This window comes from Scyliorhinus canicula, chromosome 20 (genome assembly GCF_902713615.1).
Source record: "Scyliorhinus canicula chromosome 20, sScyCan1.1, whole genome shotgun sequence".
In the NCBI taxonomy this organism is placed as follows: domain Eukaryota; kingdom Metazoa; phylum Chordata; class Chondrichthyes; order Carcharhiniformes; family Scyliorhinidae; genus Scyliorhinus; species Scyliorhinus canicula.
Window position 1 is genome coordinate 57,055,338 of NC_052165.1, and position 19,681 is coordinate 57,075,018.

Genomic DNA, 19,681 nt, shown 5'->3' on the forward strand with positions numbered 1-19,681 from the left:
TCACAGATTCTCTTCCCAGAAGTAGGGTTTCTGCAACACAATAACAATTTTAAGGTTATTTTAAGGTGGTGGCACCTAAATTACTTGCCAAGGTGGAACTTGAATTCATAACCTTCAGGGGAGGCAGTGGGGCAGTGATAATGTCGCTGGACGAGTAATCCAGAGACTCAGAGTCATGCTCTGGGGAAAAATGGTTCGAATACCCAGGGCCGGCTCAAGACACCGGCAACTTGGGCAGTCGCCCAGGGCGCCATGTGCTAGGGGGCGCCAGAGACTCGGGTCCCGCGCATGCGCAGTTGGGCTGGTGCCAACCAGCGCATGCGCAGTTGGGCCGGTGCCAACCAGCGCATGCGCGGTGGCCGCCCTCCCCCAGGGCGGCCCCCCTCGGTCCTCCGCCCTCTCGGTCCGCTCCCCCCTCGGTCCGCCCCCCCCCGCCCCTCCCTCGGTCCGCCCCCCCCGTCCCTCCCTAGGTCCGCCCCCCCCCCCCCCCGCCGCTCCCTCGGTCCGCCCCCCCCCGCCCCTCCCTCGGTCCGCCCCCCCCCTCGGTCCGCCCCCACCCCCTCGGTCCGCCCCCCCCCTCCCGCCCCTCCCTCGGTCCGCCCCCCCCCCGCTACCCCCTCGGTCCGCCCCGCCCCTCCCTCGGTCTGCCCCCCCCCCGCCCCTCCCTCGGTCTGCCCCCCCCGCCCCTCCCTCGGTCCGCCCCCCCTCGGTCCGCCCCCCCCCTCCCTCGGTCCGCCCCCCCCTCCCTCGGTCCGCCCCTTCCTCGGTCCGTCCCTCCCCGCCCCTCCCTCGGTCTACCCCCCCCTCCCTCGGTCCGCCCCCCCGCCCCTCCCTCGGTCCACCCCCCCGCCCCCCCTCGGTCCGCCCCCCCCCCGCCCCCCCCTCGGTCCGCCCCCCGCCCCTCCCTCGGTCCGCCCCCCCCGCCCCTCCCTCGGTCCATCCCCCCCGCCCCTCCATCGGTCCGCCCCCCCCCGCCCCTCCCTCGGTCCGCCCCCCCCACCCCTCCCTCGGTCCGCCCCCCCCTCGGTCCGCCCCCCCCGCCCCTCCCTCGGTCCGCCCCCCCACCGCCCCTCCCTCGGTCCGCCCCCCCGCCCCCTCCCTCGGGCCGCCACCCCTCGGGCCCCCCCCTCGGCCCCCCCCCTCGGCCCCGCCCCCCCCTCGCCCCCCGCCCCCCTTGGCGCCCCCCCCCTCGGCCCCGCCCCCCCAGGGCATCGAAGTTCAGCTTGCCCGGGGCGCCAGCAACCCTAGGGCCGGCGCTGCGAATACCTCCATGGCAGGTGGTGAAATTTGAATTAAAAGTTTAAAGGTGACCATGAAACCATTGTAAAAAGGGTCACCTGGCCGCAAAGCGTTAGCTCTTTTCTCTCCCTACAGATGCTGCCAGACTTGCTGCGATTTTCCAGCAAGTTGTAAAAACCCATCTGGTTCACTAATGTCCTTTAGGTAAGGAAATCTGTCATCCTCAACCTGGTCTGGCCTACATGTCACTCCAGACCCACAGCAGTGTGCTTGGCTCTTAAATGTTGTTCAGGATGGGTAATACATAGCCTAGCCAGTGAAGCCCACACATTTTTAAAACAGGTCCCAGGTCCAGTACCATAACCACGCATCTACCATAATGTAATGATACAGATACACATTTGTTTGAAATAGCAAAACCGAAACCTCTCTGCGCAACAAATTATTCTATTGAGAACTGAATTTAAATATTTTTGCCCAAATTAAACCTTAAAGGTTAGCTGACCTCTTGTTACTCAGATATTTATCTTCATGTTGTTTGGAGACTTAAAATGCATCCCACTCGTTCCTGTTATTCACGTTCCGCCCTGTTGTTCCACAATCTTTTGCACCACCCTCACACCGCACAAATTGCCACATTATTATTACCTATCATTCCAGATCCATGCTTTAAATGCTTTGGACGTTTGAGTTATTTGCAACAGAATTAAATTTTCTGCACCACCAGTATCAGTTTTCTGCCTATCAGTAACATTGAGAATTTTTTTGTATTATTTTTGAGACTGAAGAATAGATTAGGAGTCCTGATGTACCTTTGGTTTAGGGGAAAACAGTTTCTCAGTTTTCTCAGAAGCTTCCTACCCCAGAGAGTTTTTTTTTCATGATGACAAAAGAAGTAGATTTAGGCAGTCCTCCCCCCACTTCACTAGTCTACTCCAAACAGCTACCTTTGAGAAATGCCCAGCTATTTGAAACCTGGTGGTTCAGATCTGCCCTGTGGAAGATGGTAATCTGAATGAGCTTAAACCAGGGCCTTCAATTTAATTCCTATATTACTTCATATCTGACACTATTTAGTTCCAGTAGTGTTCCAAGTCTGCTTCCTGTTCTGCTCTGGATGGCACTATTTGTTTTCCCTGGGCAACAGAGAATTGGAAAGTCTTTTGTAGCCTGCTTGTTTTCTTAACGCTGATAACTCCAACAAGGAAATGCATAAAACACATACAAATCTGACTGAAATTGTTTCCAGATATTCTGGGACTATATGTGGTTGTGAGGGAACTTGAGTTGCCAGTGTTCATGGTCACTGTCTCGTCACAAAATATAAAATAATGCAATTGGATACTCTCTCCACGAAGACAGGAATTGTTTAAGCCCAATTGGTAAGGGAATTATTTTTATTTATTTATTTTTCCTGCCTGCCGTCACCGCAATGTACTTCAATTCAATCTTAAGGAAACAGAACTGGTCGCTTACGTTCTTTTTATTTTTGAATGGAAATTACCTTAAACCATTCATCACTAATTGAAATTGGGTGTAGACATAGTCAATGCATCACTTGGGGATATTTGGATTCAATTTGCATTTAAAAAGTGGTTTTGCTGTAAAATTATTTTGAAAGTTGTATTTCTAAAAACAATTTCTAATTAATATCATAGGGTACTTATTTAATTCTAAAATGATGTGTGTTTGTTATTTGTGTTTATTAACTTATGGCCTGCTTATTTTCTGTGGATTATTTTTAGGTGTTCCAACAAGTAATTCATCCGTTTGATTTTTCTTTTGCATAGGAAGCCCTCATTGTGATCAGGCTCCTTGATATTCTTTGCGAAACAACCTCAAACCATGAAAAGTTCAGTTATTTGCAGAACTCACCTGGTCTGGTAAAGACTGCTGTCGGTAAGTGCAAAAGAAAGAAATGCATTGTACAATTACAGGAAAGGTTCTGATCAGTGATGAAATGAGTAAAGTTCTCAACAAAAGAAGAAAAAAATGTTAATTTAATCATCCCTTTAGCCATTATTGAATTGATGATTTTAAAAAATAAAACGTGGGTTTAATGGTGGCTGCATTCCAATCGATAAAGCACAAGAGCAAAGTACTGTGGCATATAATGCATTAGGGTGAGCATTGCAAAATATCTGTTGTAATTTTATCTGGGTTCAAGCCTATAAGTCATTTCAATTACAGCTGTGCAGATATTGAATGAATAGCCCAAATGGCATGTACCCAAGCAAAGGAAACATTTGCAATATGAATTCTAAAAAAGTGTGCTTGGTTTCATACTGATTATCGTACCAATCCAACAACCTGAAAACATGAAAAGGGCAAAAGGCTAGCAGAGGGCATTACAAAACAATGTAACCTGCTCTCCATGTTTCTTGAAGTGCCAAACAATTGCAGTAATGTTTATTTCTTTGGTGTAACTACAAATTCAGCATTACCTAGACTGCCAATGTTGGCCCAGTTTTAGCGTTCAGATAACCCAGGCTACTAAAAATAAATCAGCAACTAGAAACATTGTTTAAAATTGAAACGTAATGGCATAATAGCAGAAATTGAATTTTGACACCAGCTAGGTTGAAATTGATGATGAAGTATTTCAGTTTTTAAGCATTCAGATGGATTAAGGAAAGAATTGGTTAGCAGACATGAAACACAGAGTAGGAATAAATGGGACTTTTTGTAACTGGAAGGCAGTTTCGAGTGGGGTCCCACAGTGATTCACAACATATATCAATGATTTGAATGAGGGAATCAAAAATAATATTTTCAAGTTTGTTGATGAAACAAAACTTAGTGGGATGGTGAAGAACATATTTAGAGGCTTCGAGGTAATTAAGACCAGTTGAACAAATGAGAAAATACATCCCAGATGCAGAATAAAGTGGATGAATGTGAAGCTACCACTTTGGACAGAGAAACAGAATGGCAGAGTTTCACGTAAACAATGATAGATTGGAAAATGTTGACGTACATAGGGACCTGGGTGTCCTTGTACACCAGTCACTGAAAGCAAGCATGTAGCTGCTGCAAGCAGTTACGAAGGCAAATTGTATGTTGACCTTCATTGCGAGAAGACTTCAGCACAGGAGCAAAGATATCTTCCTACAGCTGTACAGGACCTTGGTGTGACCACACCTGGAGTACTGTGTGCAGTTTTGGTCTCCTGATACTTGACTTGGAGGGAATGCAATGAATCTTCACCAAACTCATTCCTGGGATGGCAGGATTGTCGTATTGAGAGGGATTCTGTCAACTGGGCCAGTATTCAATGGAATTTAGAAGAACGAGAGGGGATCTAATTGAAATGTAAAACATTCTGACAAGGCTCGGCAGACTAGATTTGGGGATATTATTTCCTTTGGCTGGAGGGTCTAGAACAAGGGGGCTCAGTCTCAGGATACAGGGTTGGCCATTTAGGACTGAGATAAGGAGAAATCCCTTCACTCTGAATGGTAAATTGTGGAATTCTCTACCATAAAAGGCTGTAGGGCTCAATCACTGAATATACTTAAAAAGGAAATAGATAGATTTCTGGACTCTTAAAGGGTGTGGGGAGAGCGCTGGGGTATGACGTTGAGACAGAAGATCAGCCATGATCATGCAGAATAACGGAGCAGACTGAAAGGGTCCTATTTTCTACGTTTTTAATTGAAAGACAAATTAGGAACGATAATTCAGATTCTGCAGTAGATGTAACTATGCAACTATAATCATTGTTAAGAAGTAACTTTTGGCAGCCATGCCTTCACAGTAAAACACAAAAATCAGGAAGTTGCTGACCAGTTTTCACTACGACTCCACAAGTTTTGCTAAACTGGTATCTCAATGAGAAACCTAGTATTACAACATACGAAGGTCGTGAATTCATGACATTTGTCGAATAGATACTAAACTCACCAACAAATATTAGCGCTTGTCCATTTAAGTGTTGTTTTACTGGTGTGGTAAATCTTTACTAATGCCCCTGTCATGCTCAAAATTTGTTTTTAAAAGTGGAGTGTTTTCTTCCTTCCAAATTTAATTATTGTTTCATATTAATTTTACAAACTTTCTCTTGTGTCTCTTAATCACAACTTACTTACCCTCTGTGTACCTTGTTTTCTCTACCAGATTTCATACAGAATTAAATATTTTAACTTGCACTTTCTGGTTTAGAGTCTGTGTGTCACAGTAAGTATTCTGGAATAAGAGGAGTTATGAGGAGAGATAGAGGATGGTCTCTGGGCGGACGTGTTGAGCAGAGTCAATGCGTCGACATCATGTGCCAGGCTCAGCCTGATACAGTTTAAGGTCGTTCACCGGGCTCACATGACAGTGGCTCAGATGAACAAGTTCTTTGGGGTAGAAGGTAGGTGCGCAAGGTGTGCGGGAGGACCAGCGAACCATGTCCATATGTTCTGGGCATGCCCGAAGCTTAGGGGATTCTGGCAGGGGTTTGCGGATGTCATGTCCAAGATGTTGAAGACAACGCTGGCACCGAGTCCAGAGGTGGCGATTTTTGGAGTGTCGGAAGACCTGGGAATCCAGGAGGAGAAAGAGGCAGACGTTCTAGCCTTTACCTCCCTGGTAGCCCGGAGACGGATATTATTAGCTAGGAGGGACTCAAAGCCCCCAAAGCCGGAGACCTGGTTAACTGACATGGCTGGCTTTCTCTGTTTGGAGAAAATCAAGTTCGCCCTGAGAGGGTCAATGCTAGGGTTCGTCCGGAGGTGGCAGCTGTTCGTCAACTTCTTTGGGGAAAATTAACTGTGAGCAGAAAAGAGAGGGGGAGGGTGGGTTTAGTTCAGTTTAGAGTAGGGTGTTAGAAAAGGTGGGACCTGTGAGAGAGGAAAATGGTTTTTGCACTATGTTTATATTTGTATGTACACTGTTTCTTCTGTTATTGTTATAAAACCATAAATACCTCAATAAAATGTTTATATTAAAAAAAAAGTATTCTGGAATGGTCCTTCTATCTTAGACTCGAGGAGTGGAGCTTTGTGAGGATACTGTACATTTTTATAAAATATATTTAGATATCCACATGGCTGTTTCTAAGTTTTAAAAATAGGGCAAAGAACTTTTCAACTGGCTAAATTCATATCTGTCTGTTGACCCTCGAATAAAATAAGTTACCGTGGCAGAAGCACAGAAACTTGCATCTTGTTATCTCTAAAGAGGCACTAATAGCCACTGTGGGCTGCAGAGACTAAATTCGAAGAGGACTCTCCAAAAGCCATCTGCATTTTATAAGCAGGTTGGTTAGGCAGAGCCGCCCGCGAGTCTTCCCCTCAAGTCATCCTTTGTCAAAAACACTGTATAGATGTGAGAGGCATGTGATGAACCTCCTTGCTGGTGGAACCAGTTATGTTGCCTTGCTGGACTGCAAGCACAATCTGCCATTTTCCATCTAACCAGCAGCACCAAACCAGCAGGGGTTGGTTTAGCACATTGGGCTAAATCGCTGGCTTTTAAAGCAGACCAAGGCAGGCCAGCAGCACGGTTCAATTTCCCGTGCCAGCCTCCCTGAACAGGTGCCGGAATGTGGTGACTAGGGGCTTTTCACAGTAACTTCATTTGAAGCCTACTCGTGACAATAAGCGATTTTCATTTCATTTCAGCATAGAAGACGATCAGCCCAGATTGAATACCTGGCCCTCATTTACACCGTTTCTACTGGAATATCTGTACCATCGTTTACAAGTCTGATTCTTTTGTGCATGCCTACCTCATCATATGAAGTTAACTACTGGAAAAGTGAATTATACAGCTTTGGTTTTCAAGCTGTGGACCTCAATGAAGGAATACCCCATTGGGCTCTGGACCCACATGTGACAATTATACTTTCTCTGTAGTCTTTGCCCTGTAAATCATTCTTTTCTGTATCCCTCTTTTATTGCTTGAGTTAAAGGAGTACCCCCTAACCTTCTAACCCCAAACCATTCCCTGAGCCACTCCAGTATGCTAGATTCATTCCTAACTTCAAAGAGAATTATGTGATGTCATTTTTTCCAACTTTTGAGAAAGTAGCAGAACAGCTAAAACATCAGGATATTTGCAATTCAAAGGCAGTGTATTGCCAGCAATTCTGGAATGCTCACGACCCCTCACAGACAGTTGAGGGAAATTGCATTTGACTCAATGGGTAAGGCCCCTTATGATGCCATGCTCATATGTGGAGTTGCATGAGTTGGTATTGAGAGGAATTTAAAAACTGGTTACCCTCCAGCCTGAGGATGCACTTAGAGGAGCAGAGAATCCTCACAACTAGAGATACAACAGTCACAGCAGGTGTCACTCACCCGTAGTTTCATGGGGACGTGCATTTGGGGCTAAGTATTCTGCATTTTCCTCTGTTGGGGTCAGGCGCAAGCAAAGTCATTGGTTTTCTTAACTCAACCCTCTTAGCAGTATCATTCACTGTTGTATCGATGACTGAAAAGGCATTGAAGATCCAAGATTTTATTATCTTAGACAACAAAGGGGGAAAAAATGACCAAATTCCTGTTAGATTGTCAGGAAAAGAAGGAACAATTTACCAAAGATATTTCAGGAGGACCATCTACTTTCTGCAGATAGTGGTAAGAGAGCCTTACCTCTCTCTGCATGAGGATGCCACAATATGGGCAATGGGAAGAATTGCTGAGGAGAGGGAGACAAGACTGTGTCATCTTCGGGTAATGAGATAAATTTCCGAGACAATTAATTTGAGGGCAAGATTGCTGAAGATTTTGTTGCAGCTTCTGTGCTGACTTGCAGCTCGAGAAAGAAGAAGACTTTTTTTGCCAGAGGTATGGGTGTCACTTGACTTTCACCCCTGGAAGGTACCGGCTCTTCAGCAGTGTAATCCTATTTGTCTTGGGCAACGCATTCTCTGTGGAAGACTCTTCATGAATCACAAGAGATAGGTTGGGCAAAGATTGGTAAGGTCAGGGAAACTAAAATTTGAATGCTGCTCATCCACTAAAAACACAACCAACTCCTCTCAAACGTCAACAGAGATGTCATATAATGCATCCAACAACAGGAAAGACGAATCATCCTCTAGGACCTCAGCCTCCATGCGGTAACTCAATATTGTAAAGGATTCTTCTTCATCACTTTCTAGGAAGAACCATTCAGGCCAGCAGGTGGCTGTGGCCTGCTACCCTTCTGTATCTTCCACCCCTGGTCTGTCTTCATGGAAAACTGAGATCTCCATAGCTTTGCTCCACCCAGTGTCCCACAATGGATCGTATCTCTGTGAAAGGAAGAAATTTACTGATGATTATATAAACTTCCTCAACTTCTGAAGGCTGAGTTTCCATTGCTTCTAAATAAAAGATTGAAAATTATTGCATGACAAAGAATCATCTTTGTCAAATTGTCCAGTATTTTCTGTTTTTCATGACGGTGAGTCAGTCACTCAAATGATGGACATCGTCTTTTTGTCTAGGATTCCTAGAAGTATGCCAACATCGCTACTTAACGAGGATGTAAGTTATTTATGAAGATCACAGAGAATCACTGATCTGATGCTCCTTGTCGCTAAGAGCAATAATCCTGCCTTTGATTAAGAGATCTTTGCCACATGGACCATGTCATTCAATGTCTGCTGGATGATGGGTTGTTGGCTGAATCCAGTCAAAGTCATCCCGTATGCCAACAGCAACAACAGCATCAATTTTAAAAGTGTTATCAAAACCTTCAATTTGGACTGTTACAACCGGGTGAGAAGGGTTGATCACAGCAAAAATAAACAAAAAATGTATTTTGCCATAAATGCCTTTTCCAATCCAAATGTATTTATTTGTTGCTAAAGACCCAGTCAAACCAGGTTTTGTTGAGTGAAAGAAAGACCCAAGTATATTAGTTACTAAACCCGAGGAAAACGAATAAAGATGTTGTGACACACTTGTGTGCGTCCTCACATCTGAGAAATAAGAAAGTTGAAGTCCAACAGAAGTTAACAATATACGGTTAAGTCCTTTGCTTGTCTTTGAGGTGTAGATTGTTAAACATTGTGGCAGTTTTAAGTTGGGTCATTTCTTGTAGAATTCTGGGGTTGTCATTGTTCAGGTCTGCACTCTGTTGAAGACACCCCTTTAGCTTCCAGAGAGAGAGATCTTTCCTGCTCTGTTCCAGCAGTGTTTTGGATGACTGTCATTTTTCTTTCTCCTCCTGCTTTTTTTCTCTCTGATTCTGCTTGGCAGAACAGATTTGTAAAACCTCGCTCTTTTCCCTAGAAGGGAATTTGATTAGGATGTCTTAATTTCATTGTTGTATACCAAATAAAAAAATGTGACATATTTCAAGAGCAAAATCAGCAGGAAATGGGGGTGAATTCATCCTGCACAGGGGTCATGAATGTCTGATGAGTATCTGATTAAAGTCCAGCACTTTGCATCTTTCATGCCTTCCTTTTAAGGATTCTCTGTTTGAAGTACACCAACACTTCACAGGTGTAAACGTCTGTGCAACATGTCTGCGGTGTAATTCATATATTAACTTCCCAGAAAAGTGGTCAACTTTACAATATCAACAATCAGATGACTCATGGCAGCCATTTTTAATCCGTGTCTTTTCTCTTAGTTTGTTTTAGTCAGGTCTTCTTTAAACAGTTCAATTTGTCCATGTTTAGCTATTAAAGTTTTGGATAATTACAGTTTTTTGTCCTTGTGACAATGTAACTGACCGATAGCCTGGACTAAGACTATCCACTTTACCTTGGAACTTTGGAATGTCATTGTTTTCTTGAATTTCCACTTCATCATTGGGATATATTTCATAAATACTTTCTGGTTTTCAATTTTGATTAAAATAATTGGATTTGCAGAAACGCTTGAAATGTTCAATTTTGCCATAGTGGAAGCATTTCGCACTTCCTGCTGGGCAGTCTTGGTGTCGGTACTGTTTTTTTGCGCCACAACACAAGCATCTCAAAATGGCTGGCTGCATGGATTTTCCCACCCTCTTGCTTGGTTAGGTGGGCTTATGTGGGGTGCTGCTGCCCGTGGGCCTACAGAGTTATGTGGAAGCTCGGAGTCGCACCGAAATATAGCTCAGTTGAATTCTGTAAGCTCGGCCTGCTCGTATACTGGACTGCTTGATCCGAAGTAAGATCATCTTTGATCTGCAGAAAATAGGAGAGTTTTTCAACCCGGACGCACACGACTATGTGATCATGGATTCCCTTGTCTTAAAGCGCCCCACATCTGTAGGAACTATCTGTGCAATGTAGTTTGTTCAAAATAATTAAACTTATTCCCCATGCCATTGCCACTGCTGGTTAAAGTATGTTTGTTCATTTACGAAGTTTTGTTTAGACTAAAATAAGTGTCAACATTTTTAAGAATAGACTCAAAGATGACATTGACTACTATGCTCCATTTCTTAGGCGAACATAATTTGCTAGTCAACCTAGCCATTAAAAAAGGAATTGACTTGAAACTTTTGATCTTTTTGCAAGGGGCTGATGATGCTCGCTTTGGGAGAAAATGTTATTTCCATAACTCCCACTGGTGGCCCCTCTGTGGGCCCTCAGGCAGTCAAAAGGGCAGGAATAGCTCACCAAGCACAGGCATCATTATCTCTCCAGTGTGCTGTCTCCTTTTCTACGAGCTTCCATCAACGTTTTCTTCTCTCTGTGGTTGCTTTGGTAACACCCGTGTTGTCAAAACTTTAATGTCTCCACTGCTACCCCATGTTCTGGGATGGCCCTTCTATCTTGCACTCTTAGCGTTGGACTTGATTCTCAGACATACAGTAGACATACTCTTGTATCTGCTTAACACTTGTACGATATCTAAACAGATTGCAGAATCGGCATGTTGCTCCTAGACAGGACTTCAATCTCTCTATATATGGAGAGAGAGAGTCAAACATGTGCCTGACTGATGTCTGTGGTACATCATCATCTATGTCACACATTTGCATATCCCATCTGTTCACACTTTGTACTGCAATAAGTATTACTGCAGGAAGTGTTGCTCAATCTGGTTGAAGATGTGTGTTCATACTGGTCCAGATTCTCTGTAGAAGGTGCTACACTGCTTTGACTACCTGATAATTATAAATCACAGTGTAAAAGCCAACGGAACTGTCTATACAAGAGCAATCACAATGAATGGTGAACTCCGCTTGTTCAGCTGGCTGCAAAATCCCAGTCACTGTCACAGCATTGGAGCATACCAATTTATGTAGAAGTCGCCCAAACAGAATCCCTTTGAATAAAGCTGAAGTATCACTGGTATCATGTTATAGGTGATATAATTGTGGTAAAGAGATTAAGGGATGACTTTTGATGGCAGGTACATTGGGCGTAGACTAGCATAAACTTGGCAGATGGAATATAATGCAGGGAAATGTGAAGTTACGCACTTTGGTCGGAAGAATGAAGGAGCTGAGTATTATTTAAGTGAAAAAGACTGCAGAAAGTTGCAGTACAGAGGTATTTTTCTCAATCGGGCGGCACGGCAACAGTGGTTAGCACTGCTGCTTCACAGCACGAGGGACTCTGGTCACTGTCAGTGCGGAGTCTGTACTTTCTCCCCGCATCTGCATAGGTTTCCTCAGGGTGCTCCGGTTTCCTTTCAAGTCCTGAAAGACGTGCTTATTAGGTGAATTGGACATTCTGAATTCTCCCTCCGAGTACCCAAACAGGCGCCTTAGTGTGGCGACTAGGGGCTTTTCATAATAACTCTATTGTAATGTTAATGTAAACCTACTTGTGACACTAATAAAGGTTATTATTAAATCATAAAAAGCTAGCAAGCAAGATCAACAGGTCATAGGGAAGGCCGTGTGGCCGAGTTCTGGTCCTATGCCTTTTGGTCTTAAATCATGGCTGTTTAAGATTTTAATGTCCAAAAATATTTGGGGAATAGCAAAGGAACAACTTAACTTGCATTTAAATAGCCCCTTTCATTACCTCAGTAGGTTCCAAAGCCCAGTACAGTAAGTAAAGTGCAGTTAAAGTTGTAGCATAAGAAATGCAGCAGCCAATTTTATTTGCACTCAACAAACTCCCATAAATAGTAATGGGATGACGACCAGATAATCTGTTCTCGTGAAATTACTTGTGGGTTGAAAATCAGCAAAAACACTAGAAGAATTCCACTTGCCTCAACTTTCCTGGGAAATTAAGCAAAATGTTTGTGCGAAGGGTGGAAAGATTTTTTGCATTTTATTCAGGATTATTTTCTTGCTGATCTAACAAGGAAGGAAGCACTACATGACATTGCCTAAGTGATGAAATACTCAAGTAAGTGATCTAACAGTAAATAAATAGTTGAGAAACAGTTGACTCAATGTAATAAAGGAAAAGTTGAGGACCCGGATACTTGTTTGTATGTAATTTATAGTTGATGTTTTTAAACATCATTTAAAACACCTTGCCTGTAAAATGGAAGAAAAAATTGGCAAAAAGAACCATGGTAAGCAATAATATTAAACAGGAGATGGAAGGAGTAAATGTATTGTGGTTAGGGACAAAAAGGAGTGAATTGGGTTATATGGGTAAATGGGGAGATTAGATGAAACTTGAATTTCTTTTTAAATATAATAATCCTTATTAGTGTCACAAGTAGGCTTACATTAACACTGCAATGAAGTTACTGTGAAAATCTCTTAGTCGCTACATTCCGGTGTCTGTTCGGATACACTGAGAGAATTCACAATATCCAATTCACCTAACAGCACGTGTTTCGGTCTTGTGGGGGGAAACCGGAGCACCCGAAGGAAACCCACGCAGACACAGGGAGAACGTGCAGATTCCGCACAGACGGTGACCCAAGCCAGGAATCAAACCTGGGATCCTGGAATTGTGAAGCAACAGTACTAACCACTGTACTACCATGCTGCCTATTTAGAGTAAAATGTAACACCTAACAGGAAATATACTTTTTAAAAATCAGACCATAATCTCGATTTAGGAGTTGAATGATCAATGCCAAAATTTCCCGATGTTAACAAACTGGTAGGTATTGCAAATTGGGAAAAGCATTGTGAAAGACTTGGGACCAATAATTGGGCAAACAGGGTAGATGACAGTGCAGTATGTAGAAATTTCATACAATTTTGAAAATAAGGTAGCTTTTTATTTAAGATTGATCATAGTAGTTCAAAGCTGTTAGATATTAGATTAATTTGTATTTTCTCTTCTGAATATCACTTTATATTCCAGAACTTTTGTATCAAACGCATCTTGCTGGAAAGCAAAGCAAAAATATTTTCAGTGCATCCCAATCTTTATCATTAACCCATCACGCCTCCCATCCTGCTGTGGGCTTTAAAGCTCATTTGATCCATTTGATTGGGAATCTTTGTTACAACAACACTGAAAACCAAGATCAGGTGAGAATCTCTATGATTTTTTTATGTAGAAAAATGACTATTACTGAAGTATACCAGAGACATTGACGTCCAGTCCAAGGAGGGAAATGCTCCTTTTGATTTTATTCTTCAAGAGCTACAAACTATTGCATTTATTACCAAAGAAAGGTGTATTGTAAGTTTATAATGCAAAGGGTGAGCTGAACCATTTGTAAAACTTTATTCTGTTCTATTAGAAAAATATAGTGCTTCTTGAAATATAAGTGTTGAAGCAGTACAGATAAGAGGATCAAACCTTTTGAATACACCAGCATTAGCAATTATAAAAAGATCTTGGCTATTTGAGAGGTTAACCAGAAACAATCACCTCCCAACTGGACATTACTGTCCCTTCAATGCTGATATCTCAAGTCCATTGTCAAATTGGTTTCATAGCTGTATATTTGTAGGCAAATAGTTGCAGTAATACTGACTGATACAGAACAATTGATCTTGGTGTCACTGAGAGGATGGGGAGAAATGTTAAGCCAGAATTCCGATTCCTGATGGCTATCCAGTGACTTTTGGCAGAAAATGAATGTCAAGAAGATAGCATAGGCCCATACCAGGGCATCACCTGAATTGCTTTTTTGCTGTACGTAAATAGTTGTTAAATCATATGAACGATATTCAACATCCACCTTTTGTAGGTGAAATTTATTAGTAGATAATATTTGGATTCACCCATCATTACCAGTGAATGCCAACATTTATGTGAAAGATTTTAATGCTAGCGAGCCCACCCAAATATTTACAAGTTTTACTTGCTGGCATTTGATCCCCTTTGCTTTCTACAGTATTAATTAATCAATCCTCTATCCATGCTACTACTTTACCCTTAATGCCATGCATCTTTATCTTATGCAGCAACCTTTTGTGTGGCACCTTGTCAAAGGCTTTCTGGAAATCCAGATATACCACATCCATTGGCTCCCCATTATCTACTGCACTGGTAATGTCCTCAAAAAATTCCACTAAATTAGTTAGGCATGACCTGCCTTTTATGAACCCATGCTGCGTCTGCCCAATAGGACAATTTCTATCCAGATGCCTCGCTATTTCTTCCTCGATGATAGATTCCAGCATCTTCCCTACTACCGAAGTTAAGCGCACTGGCCTATAATTTCCTGCTCTCTGCCTACCTCCTACAAGTAAGTAATGCACCATTCAACATATTTTAAATCCAGGAAAGATGCGCCATGATAACAATTATATGGAGAATACTATTATGTTTGCCCTCCGATTAAGAGAATCATTATTACAAATTCAAAGCACATGTCCCTCACCCCACAAAACAACTGAGCCACCTTACCCCGCTATTGTAATGTTGATTCTCTGATCAAATGTAGCATTTGTATTTAAAGGCTGTACATATTTGACTCCAGAGTTATTGTAGTAGCCAAAATTGTTTTAAGTCTTAAGGAACACTGTCAAACTGTAATCCTCAATTGCATTAGCTTTTCAAATTGTTTTTAACATGAGACTCATTGTTTGACACCTCAGAAATTATTATTTAAAATTATAGCTTTGAAATCTGCTTTTTTAGTACTCTCAATTTTATGTGAAGACTTTGTTCTACTTCATTATTGACTTGGTATTTGTTATTAGTACATACCTAATTGTGCACCTTTGCAATAGGGGGCTGAAAATATTTTGCTAAAAGCTTCCTGCATTTTGCATATGTGCGCACCATGAAGCATTCTTTTTTTTAAATAAAGCTCTCCTAATTACAAAAGACATCCATGATACACTACATTCTTCACCTGTATTATTAGGCACTATAGCAAGAATAAAACTTGCATTGATATAACTTGTAATGTAATAAAAATCATCACGACATAAGAGATAGAAGAGGAAAACCGTAATGTATTGACTCATTTATGCAGTAAAATGGTGCATGCTGCTTCAAAGGAGGGTTAATGAATAAAATTTGACATCAAGCCACAATGGAATTTTCGGACAAGTGACCAAAAGCTTAGTCAGCGATAAGGAGCAGCAGCTTAAAGGAAGGAAGAAGGAGTTGGAGAGGTGACGGAGGGAATTTCAATGCGAATGTCTGAGAAGAAGATATGGTCGCCAAAAGAAAGGGGCAGTGGAAATCTCGGATGAGTAAGACACTAGAATTGGAAGAGCACAATGATTTCAGAGTTGTAAATTGTTGACTGTTTCTCAGATTGGATGGGGCAAACCCATTTAGAGATTTGAACACAAGGTTAAGAATTTTAACTTTGAGACTTGGCAGGGATGGGTGAATGGGAGTTGATGTGCGTTTACGGACAATGACATTTCATATGTCATTTAAATCCTTATGTTAAATCCTGACCCTCAATTCTGAATTTACACTTGTACCAAGTGTAAATTCGCATTGGGAACTGCGCATGTGCGGTGCGTGTTGGGAACTGCACGTGTGCAGCGCATGTTGGGAACTGCATGTGCGGCGTGCTCAAACAAAAGTGCGAATTTTGGAATTTTTCAGATTTCGGATAAGGGATGCTCAACCTATATTCCTTAAGATCTGATTTCTTCTCACCATTATCCCGCCCACCAGATGCTGGCTCACACATCTTTACTAATCCCCATTATAATATCAATTGATTCTCATTTTAGGTTATGCCATGGATTTTGTTATTTTATCCCAGAATCTGGGGTAGCCTGGCATTTGTGTTTAATTTGGTTGCTTTACTGGGATGATGAGCTGTGACACAAGGCAGAGTCACACAAGCGGAAATCGTACAGATGAGAAGAGTAGATTTTAACTAAACCTAAACATAGGGAATGATGGTCTCGGAAAACCCTGTGGAGGTCTGTGTCTACTCCAAATCAGTGTAGTCTAGCCATTCATGTTTAATGGGGTCCTTTCCTGGGATGATGAATTGTGGCCACAAGGCAGAATTGCACAAGTGGAAGTTGCGTAGAACAAATGGTTTTAACTAAACCCAATTACAGGAAATGACCACGCAGGTGAAAGCCCTGTAGGGGTTTCTTACGGTGATGAACAAAGACAATAAATAGGTTTCCTACCAAAGGGTTACGAAGGAACTAACTCCATAGGAAATGACCCCGCAGGTGAAAGCCCTTTCGGGGTTACCTAAGACTATGAAGAGAAGAATCGGTTTCCTACCAAAGGGTTACGAGGAACTAAAACCCGAACACCAAAAATGGCACTGCAGGGGGAAGTTCTGGGTGGTTTATGCTGTCCTCACAAAGTAACAGAGAATGAGCTTATATAAAAGTCAAGGGAAACCTGCACCCAGTGGAAGACATTTATTCATCAAGCAGAACCAGTATCTGCTGTCAACTCATGGAGATTTTCCTCCGTGAAATTAAAGGAGGAAGAAAGACTGTATCACGGGAAAGAAAACAAGGGGCCTGTCGCAGGGTCACGGTTTTTTTTTAAAAGGGTAAAGAATGTACATTCTCCTATTTACAGTAAGGGACGGTAGAGCCCCTGCATTATTCCTAAGGTGGTGATTTATTGAAATGGGCAGGCTCTGGCTACTTGGGAGCCACTTTTCCATCACCACCTCATTTGAGTGCTGCATCAGGTGCTTCCAGGGATCCCGGCACCAGTTTGCCCTTGAGAGTGTGTGGCTCAATCGTGACTTGTTTCTTCCTCCTTGCTGCCATTAGCCGGATTTTCACGACCGGGTTCTGTGGCGGTAGAACTGGAAGCCAAGGGTCAGGGTCAAGGCCCTCCAGCGAGATTTGTTTATTGTCACGTGTACCGAGGTACAGTGCAAAGTATTTTTCTACGAGCAGCTCAAACAGATCATTTAGTACATGAAAATACATAATAGGTGAACACAAGGTCCACAATGTAAATACATAGACACCGGCATCGGGTGAAGCAAACAGGAATGTAGTATTAATCAGGTCCGTCCATAAGAGGCTCATTTAGGAGTCTGTTAACAGCGGGGAAGAAGCTGTTTTTGAATCTGTTTGTTCGTGTTCTCAGAGTTTTGTATCTCCTGCCTAATGGAAGAAGTTGAAAAAGTGAGTAAGCCGCGTGGGAGAGGTCTTTGATTATGCTGCCCACTTTCCCCTGGCAACGGGCGGGAGGTGTAGATAGAGTCAATGGATGGGAGGCGGGTTCATTTGATGGACTGGGCTGTGTTCACGACTCTCTGAAGTTTCTTGCGGTCTTGGACCAAGCAGTTGCCATAACAGATTGTGATGCAGCCAGATAGGATGCTTTCTATGGTGCATCTGTAAAAGGTGGTAAGAGTCAGTGTGGACATCATCATTGTTTTGGGAGCTTCCTGGAATTCCTTAGTACCCAGTAAATGAATGGGCTCGCCTTATCTACCACTGAGGAGGGTCCCATGTATCTCGGGGATCGGAATACGTACTTGAAACATTACCTTTTGCACGACCTCATACTCAGTGGGGTTCACCTTACCATCGACGTATGCTTTAATCATGCGTCTTCCTTTTCTCCATTTTAACATCTGCTGCCAGTTGTGCAGCTTGAACATTTTCAGCAGTGTTTTGAATGTGGTATCATGGCTAAGGGCTGTGAGCTCAGTTTTGATCAATCCAGCCATGGCAGGGATGCGATCCCTCTCTTACGTCGCCCTGTCATGAGGACATGGGGGTGAACCAGGTAGGACTGGAAACTGAGTTCTGTACTATCATTAGAATAAACGGCAGGACTTTGTTCCTGTTGTGGTTATGTTGTTGGTCGGTCTTACAGATCATTTCGTTGAGGGTGCGGTTTATCCTTTCCACTATCCCGCTGGATTGAGGATGATACCCAATGTGGATCCCAAATAAGTTCATCTTCTGTATCACCTGGGTGGTGAAATGAGTGCCTTGGTCTGAATCTATAATAGAGGGAGACCCCACCGAGTGAAGATTTGCTGCACTAGGATATTTGCTATGACTTTGGCCGTATTGGCTCGAGTGAGTTATGCTTCCACCCATTTACTTGAAGTGTCGATGACAACTAGGAGAATGTATTTGTAACCTCCTGTGCTGGGCAGTAAGGCGTTGGTGTAATCAATCTGAAGATTTGTCCAGGGGCCTTCTATTGGTCAGATATGCCTCAGTTCTCCCTTGTGGGCAGACCTGTCAGGATTGTTTTGGGTGCAGACTTTGCAGTTATCGATGTAATGTCACACATCTTTATCTGTATCTGACCACTAGCACAACCCTTAATTCATTCACACGTGGCTCCTGCCCCTTGATGGCCCTGGACATCGTGGTGTTGGTAAATACTTTGGTTGCGGTTCCTAATCAGTACCACGTACAGGCCACCCTTAAGGACGAACTCATTCTTTATCGTAATTGTATCCCACCACTTGTCAAAGAAGGCGGATGTACCCCTTCCTGAATCTGTTTCAGGTCTTGGTTGTTGTTCCACACTTGTTTAAGGTCTTCGACCTTATCTGGCTTACAGTGACGGCAGTGACGGCATTGATCCGCTCGGTAATCAGGGGTTGCCATGGTTCCCCCTGCTTGGCCAATTCATCTGCCCTTATGTTCCCAATTGGGGATGTTCTGTGATGGGCTGTAACTTTAATGATGCCGTACTCACGGTCTTGGGCAGTCTGAAAAATAAATTTAAAGACGGGTAAAGGTTTCCCGTCTGCCAAGACTAATTCTCTAGCTTCCCCCAGTGGCAGGAAGTCAGTTCAACTAGTGCAGATATATATGCTGTCGGAATGAATATCTGCCACTCTGGGGAACTGGTCAGGTTAGCTGACCACGTAAGCTACGGCAGCTAGCTTCGCAGCCTGAGCGCACATCTGAGAAGGAGGCTTTAAGGCTATCTCCCTCGGGGGCTTGTCTTGCTGATCCTCCACATAGATGTCTTTCTGTTCCCATCTTCAACCACAGAAGGTTTGTCTACAAATATTTTCAGGGTTAGGCTTAGGGCTCGGGCCTGTTTGGCTGTTTCCCTGGATCCTTCCCCTTTGTTTTGCCACAAATGGCCCCTTGGAGTCATTTATTGCCATTACCTGGCACTCCGTAGCTCAAGTAAGGTGGCATGCGCTAGTTGGCGCCGGCCCAACTGCGCACGCGCGGACCCTGCGGCGCCAGGTTCACGCTGGGATCGGCAGCTGGAGCAGCGTGGGCCGCTCCAGCGCCGTGCTACCCCACTGTG

The 19,681-nt window shown here is 43.4% G+C and overlaps 1 protein-coding gene across 3 annotated transcripts in view; it reads left to right on the forward strand.

The window, feature by feature from the left end:
* Positions 1-19,681, forward strand: part of atxn10 (ataxin 10) — a 281,641-nt gene that overhangs the window by 85,906 nt on the left and 176,054 nt on the right. For all 3 annotated transcript variants that reach the window (XM_038780461.1, XM_038780462.1, XM_038780460.1), the window contains exons 8-9: positions 3,030-3,138; positions 13,388-13,557. In XM_038780461.1, the coding sequence (XP_038636389.1) occupies positions 3,030-3,138; positions 13,388-13,557 (279 nt within the window). The remainder of the gene's footprint in view (positions 1-3,029; positions 3,139-13,387; positions 13,558-19,681) is intronic.